Genomic DNA, 7,043 nt, shown 5'->3' with positions numbered 1-7,043 from the left:
TGAATTAGAAGAGAATTAGCTATTGAAAAAGCCTCCAGGTGCTTTTGAAAAAGAAGAGAATTATCTATTGAAAAAGCCTTCAGTATTCCAGGTGCTTTCATCTGGGAGGGGATTCAAGTGAAACTGGTATGCAATCTAATTCAAACCTTCAAACAATTAAACATTCAACCATTCAAACCTTTAAGTAATCACAGATCTCTACTCAGAAATCACAATATTCTTCAATTGATTCAAATCTGCATTCACCTAAATTTTGTCATTCTTCTGCAATAACCACCGAATACACATCACTTAATTCTAAAATTAGAGTATTAATGTTGTAGAAAGTCGTGGTTGAGAAGTTATGAAGGTAAGTATTGCCTTAATTTTGGAGAAAATTATGGGTGAGAAGATTGGAGAAAATATTGGTGTAGCAAATTTGAAGAGAAATAGGGAAAGAAAAAACAGCGGGTGAGAGTTTTAGAAAAGTAAAATAATTTGTTATATATGGTCTGTGTGCTAAATAATTTTTTGAATATCCTACATGTAGGTTCCCTTGTGTTTGTACTACCGTCACTTGTCTTCAGATTGAGGTTTCTTCCCTTCATTGCATCAGGAAGGTTTCTCTTTCATTTGGATGCACTCAACCTTCCATTTTCGATTGAAGCTATATATGGGTGATTGAAGAACATATTTACAGCAGCCTTCGAATTTTCGATTTTCTAACAAGGTTCATTTTTTTTTTTATCAAATCCATTTCTCTTTTTCCCCTTGTCATCATCTATAATTCTATGATCTGTTGCATAATTTGGATATACTTCTCTTCTCTACTGAATAACAGAGTCAGAACTCTTTTCTGAATGTTATGTTTTAGGGTTTTTGTAAATTTTGCTTAGCCTATAATTGGGGAAAAGGGCAGCCATTCAAACTCCATATGTATTGCTGGAATGTGTAATCAAGAAGAAATTTGTGAAATAGTACCAACTTTATGTGAAAGATTTTAGCTTTAGCCTTTTCCCAAATATATTTTGAAAAACTTTGTTTTCTTTATGTGCTTGAAATTATAAAGTTGTCCTAGTTGATTCTTTCTAATTGAATTTTTTTTGTATTAACTCATTCCATTTTTCTTTTGAAAAAAATTAGGTTTTCTTATGGATCATAACTACAATCCGATATTGAATATTTTATCATCCTTGAGGAGATATTGTGCCAGCAATTTCTTGTTATGTGTATTTTTCTTTTCATGGTTATTCATGGTCTTTCTATAAGAAGAAATAGACATGTGATTAGGTACCTTATGCATAGTCGAGTTCCTAAAATTATATCTCATTTAAATTGTATCATACAAGACAGTGACACAACATGTATTGATAAGTTAAGGATGGATAGAAATTCTTTTCACACTTTAGTTCTCTTAACTAAGGAAGTTGGAGGTTTGACCGATAGCAAATATATGTCAAGTGGTGAAAAGCTAGCAATGTTTTTAAATATTTTGGCTCATCATGAGAAGAATAGATCCATTAAGGTTGATTATGTTAGATTGGGTTGGAGCGTAAGTCAAGCTTTCAACGAATGTTTGAAAGCTATTCTCAAACTAGCTCCATTGTTACTTGTTAACCTCAAACCGGTGCTTGAAGATGAGCTTGATGATCGATGGAGATGGTTTAAGGTATATGTACTTTCAATTGAGTATCTATTAGTTCACGTAAAAGTAAAATAAATACAATTTTATGAAGATATTTTAATAGTTTGAGATATGTTATAATTTTTTATAGGGATGTCTAGGTGCATTGGATGGTACTTACATTCAAATTAGAGTTCCATCTAAGGACAAACCAAGATACAGTACAAGAAAGGAAGAAATAGCAACTAATGTACTGGGAGTTTGTGATAGAAATCTCAATTTTACTTATGTATCACCTGGTTGGGAAGGATCAGCGGCTGATGGTCGTGCACTACGAAATGCTATAGCACGGACGAATGGTTTGAAAATTTCCGAGGGTAATGCCATACATATGCTCACATTAAAATTGTATCACAAAAATAATGCTATATAAAAGTAACTAACTTTTTGTTTATATTATAGGTAATTATTATTTGTGCGATGGGGGATATACAAATGGAAACGGTTTTCTTTCACCATACAGAGGATATAGATATTGGTTAAGGGATTGGCAAGGTGACAATCCACCACCCCAATGTCGAGAAGATCTTTTCAATATGAATCATGCTAGAGCTCATAATGTTATTGAAAGGACATTTGGTCTCTTGAAAGGACGTTGGGGAATTCTTAGAAGCCCTTCATGATACTCAGTTAAGATTCATAACAGGATCATTAGTGCTTGTTGTTTGATATATAACTTTATTCGTAGAGAGATGGAAGCGGACCCCTTAGACATCGATATGGAAGAACAAGTAGAATATCAACATGATAACATTGATGTTGTTGAATCATCTGAGGAGTGGACCACATGGAGGGATGAGTTGGCTCAATCAATGTCGAATGCAAATCTAGTCAATTGATCTTTTCAATTATTTTGTGCTTGTAATATGTTTTATGCTGCATTGGGGTGTTTTTCTATTTAACTTTTGATATTATTGTAAGGTGTATCAACTTTTACCTTTTTGTAGTATAAGAAACAAGTGCTTACATTAATTTGTTAAAGCTATTGTATGTTTAATTTATTTCTTTTTTGTTATGTGTTAGTACTTTATGCTTCTATTTTTTCTATTTGTAAACTGTATGATTTTTTTTTAGTGCTAAGTAATGGGTTGGAGATACTTTTGCTTCTTATGACAGCAACTAATACTAACAATGATTTGTTTCACAAGATTATACAGACAAAATGGATAGCCAAAAATCTTCAATGAATCCCCCAAAAAGATCAAGACGTTCAACACCTTCAAACCAAAGGACATGGACTCCTCCAGAAGAGATCTCTCTTATAAACGGTTTGAAAGAGTTATGTGTTAGTGATTGGAGAGCCGATAATGGAACCTTTAGGCCAGAATACCTGATGGAGTTGGAGCACTATTTGCGTGAACGTCATCCTCAATCTGGAGAGTATGCAGAAGGGCCATTTGATGCTGTTGAGGATATCTTAAAGTGTTAAACATCAGGACTTTCTACTGATATGAGTTTGGGATTTCTTGTCGATGTTGATGGAGATGAATATGAAGATGAACCTAATGCACCTACTGAAGAAGCTGAAAATGATACAGGACCTAATTTTACTGGGGCATCTGAAAATGAATATGCTAGAGGATCTCCTCATGAACATACAGGAGCATCCGAAAAGAAAGGCGAGTATGCTAAAAAGTTTTCTTCTAGTGTCAATGAAAAAGAGAAAAGCAAAAAAAGAAAAAGAATTGTGGAGGATGCTAATGAAACATTTCTGAAGACTTTGGCGGAAGTTATGAAAAACTTTACTGAAAGTCAAGACAAAAGATTTGGTTCCTTGATTGACAAGATTGGAATTCGTGATCACTCTGATATGCGTGGTCAAGTTTATTTCATTATTGAATCTCTCACATTCGATTTGTACACCATAGAACAACGTATCAAAGCTAAAAAGGTTATCTGTGGTGATGTCAAAAAATGGAAATCTTTTTGCGTATGGGTGAACTTGAGCGCCAGACAATGATGTTTATGGTCATCAATGATAAGCTTTGAATTATGATAAACTTGTGTATATAAGTGGTGGCATTAGTGTGATAGTTTTTGCTCATCTAACAGTTTCAAAGTTTGACTGGGATGCCATTTTTTGATCCTCTGGTTATGTTCACACTCTTTTGTCCATGACTGATGTAGGTCATGAGTATGGTAGAATCTTTTGTATATCTAAAATCTATTAAATAGATTAACTCTCATGTAAAAGTTAAGTTTATTGTAAGTTTGTTGTTGGTTATTAGTTTTTTGTGCAGTTGTTTATGTTTCGCTACAGTTATGGTCTCATTTTTCGTGCTATGTTAGACCAGTTTTTGGTCTAATTTTTTCTGTTGCTTTGATGCAATTTTTAGTGAGCTGTAAAGTTAGTCAAAAGAAATTCTTTTGTGTTCTGTGCTTTTGGCAGTTGTGCAGTGGAATGGATGAAAAAGTTGTTGGGATCTGTGCTGAACTCATTTTTGCTCCTATTGATGCCTCATTTGCTGATGATGCACCAATCCTTCCTACTTGGTTTTTGCATTATTCCTTTAGACTCTGCTAAGGTTAGCATGTTCATCACTTGATCACTTCTTATTCTGTTGTTTCCTTGCTTGCTTGTTATCCATTAGTACTTTGAGAATGTTCAATTTCATGCAGGAAGCCTCCGGTCCAAATCGCACCCTTGATCTTACTTCTGCTCTTGAAACTGGGCCAGTCTGAAGTAAGGTGGCTAATGACCTTAAGTCTACTGGTGGCACATCAAAATCTATTATGACATTTGCTTTTCAGTTTGCATTTGAAAGCCACATGCAAGAGAATGATGCATCAATGGCTAGAAAGCATGTACGAAGCTTCATTTCATCTGTTCAAAGGGTCGCATTAGCACTTTCTCTATCTCACTTTGGTTCCCTGGGAGGTCTTTGTCTGCCGCTGGGGACTCCTGAAGCTCATACGTTGGCTCGGTGGATCTGCCAAAGTTACAGGTGTGGCATATACTTGCATGTCTCATAAAATATAAGTATGTGATTTTCTAATTCCAATTCTAAATGAAGCACATGGTTTGTACACACTACACAACCTATGTTGGTCTAGATGTATAATGGTCATGTCATGATATATCTTGTCTTCAGAGTTCAGTAAACTGTGCAGTCTGTTTCCATTGGATGTATCATGATTTGTTGGCAACCTATATTGGTTCTGTTGTATAATGCTCATGCCGCGTGTTTCATCTTTCTGCAGTCAATTAACCATTCAATCTATTTCCAGTCAATTTTATTTATGTTCTGCTATTGCTGAAATGTGTTGCTTGCCTCTAAAACAAGAGAGATTTGATTCCTCTTTGTTTTAAGTTTGATTTGTTTTTAATTTTTTATTTCTGCAAGTGCTGATGTGCAAATGATGTTTACTTGTTTTCATTTAAAAGTTATCTCGAATAGGGGATTAGTATGAGGAGGATACTGCATCTCTGATTAAGTGTTTGACTCTGTTCTCCCTTTTGTACAAGGCGTTTTCTGGGTGTGGAGCTTCCGAAATTGAGTAGTGAAAGAAGTGAATCAATCCTTGATGGCCCATGGCATCACTCAGATGCTATTATCTGCTGCTCTGCAAAGGTTTGTTTTCTTAAACGGATTCTTCAGCAAAATCTCAAGTCTCAGAATTCAAGTACTCCCCCGTCCCAATTTATGTGATGCACTTTTATTGGGCATGGAGTTTAAGGAAGGAAGACTTCAAACACTTGTGTTCTGTAATAAGTCATAAATATTTTTGTAGCTACAATTATCTTAAGGTAAAATTTTGAGTTGAAAAGTTCACTTGTTTTTAAAAATAGGAAGGTATCATTTTAAATTTCCGTTTTTCCTTTTTCAAATTTCTTTGAATTACTTTTCTTGAAGTCTAGGGTCTATCGCAAACAATCTCTCGAGGTAGGGTTAGATCTACCACGAGGCAAGAATAAAGTTTGTGTACTCCTGTGGAATTACACTAGGTATGTTGTTGTTTGTTGAAGGTATCATTATGTTGTTGTTGAAGGTATCTTTCTTTTTGGAACATCCTAAAATAGAAAATGTATCACATAAGTTTGGACTTAGGGAGTATATCTAGTTCTAGAAAATAATCAGAGGAATATGTGTTAGAAGCAAAACAGCTTGTGACTTTGTCTTTTGACATCATTGGTGTTGTTTATAATTATCTCATCTGCTATCAGTTTTTAAATCTTTTGGCATATGGGTGCTGAAGTTCAATATTTATGTAAGCTTTGCCAGTTTTTACATTTGCAAACCAGGGTGGTCTTGACATGCTCGAGACAACCTTGGTTGCACTTCAAGATATTTCTTTGGAGAAAATATTTGATGAACACGGAAGGTAAAACCTCTGCTCTGAGTTCCCACAGATAATGCAACAGGTTGGTAACTCCTTTGTGAAGAATCCATTCAATTAGCGAGGCAGTGACTGGGTAGTCTTGTAGCTACTATATGCTATTACATTGTGCTATTATACACTTGTCAAAACTTAGCCAGCACAGTTGAAATGAAATTTCAATCTTGTTTGAAATGAAATACAGTGATTCTCCATCTTTTCTTAGAGAGCAGGAGCATTCAAGCATGTAATAACTACGTTAACTCTCATATGTTGATTGGTGACAGGGTTTTGCATGTCTCCAAGGCGAAATCTGTTTTTCGAGCATGGGTAGGCCTGTTTCTTATGAGAAAGTTGTGGCATGGAAGGTTCTGAATGAAGAAGATACTGCTTATTGTATCAGCTTTATGCTCATTGCTAGTTGAATCAATTTGATATCGATTACAGATTTGGGATGTGCTTTCAAACGATGAAGTAGTAAATATTGTGGCTTCGGCTTCATCTCATTCATCTGCAGCTCGATCACTTGTTGAAGAAGTTGTTTGAGCCTGGAAGATCACATACCCAACTTCTAAAGTCGATGACTGTGCAGTTGTCTGCCTCTTCCTCGATTTAAACTCAGATAATTTCTCTACTGCTTCTAATACAAAAGACAATGACAAGACTTTCATCTCAATGGAAACAAATGAAGTTAGCAACAATACAGATGGTGCCCTTAGTCCACCTGCATTGAATTGTTCCTGTGCTGTTCGAGAAGGTGAGGAGGTTTCAGCAGTCAGCAACGAAGAAGCCTCGGAACAGGACGAGTTGCTACCTAAGACTGGGAAAGAATGGTCTGCTCTCAACGGGGTATATTGGGTGAACACAGTAATGACATTACCAAGGTTTGTGCCAGACAAAGAAGAGAAGAAAACTGTTGGAGGATCAAAATCAAAGAAGAAATAGTAAAAGCTTGCCTCGCACCAGACGCTTACACCAAACCAATGGATGCATGACACGTGTTTGCACATCGAACTTCCTTAACTATGGTTAATATATATTTTCACCTCGTTAAATCAGTTAA

The 7,043-nt window shown here is 35.4% G+C and overlaps 1 protein-coding gene across 2 annotated transcripts; it reads left to right on the top strand.

The window, feature by feature from the left end:
• The first annotated feature begins 524 nt into the window (after window positions 1–524).
• On the top strand, window positions 525–6,498 carry LOC129882559 (homeobox-leucine zipper protein ATHB-15-like). Of its 2 annotated transcripts, XM_055956921.1 has the most exons (4): window positions 525–709; window positions 1,123–1,648; window positions 1,755–1,980; window positions 2,066–2,795. In XM_055956921.1, the coding sequence occupies exons 2-4, from the start codon at window positions 1,205–1,207 to the stop codon at window positions 2,284–2,286; spliced, it is 891 nt and encodes a 296-aa protein (XP_055812896.1). In that variant the 5' UTR covers window positions 525–709; window positions 1,123–1,204; the 3' UTR covers window positions 2,287–2,795. The 2 variants fall into 2 exon arrangements, with proteins under 2 accessions (XP_055812896.1, XP_055812897.1); XM_055956922.1 differs by lacking the exons at window positions 525–709; window positions 1,123–1,648; window positions 1,755–1,980; window positions 2,066–2,795 and adding exons at window positions 4,196–4,608; window positions 5,130–5,235; window positions 6,268–6,498.
• The last annotated feature ends 545 nt before the right edge of the window (window positions 6,499–7,043 follow it).

This window comes from Solanum dulcamara, chromosome 3 (assembly GCF_947179165.1).
Source record: "Solanum dulcamara chromosome 3, daSolDulc1.2, whole genome shotgun sequence".
Classification (NCBI taxonomy): Eukaryota; Viridiplantae; Streptophyta; class Magnoliopsida; order Solanales; family Solanaceae; genus Solanum; species Solanum dulcamara.
This window is presented reverse-complemented; position numbering and strand designations above follow the sequence as displayed.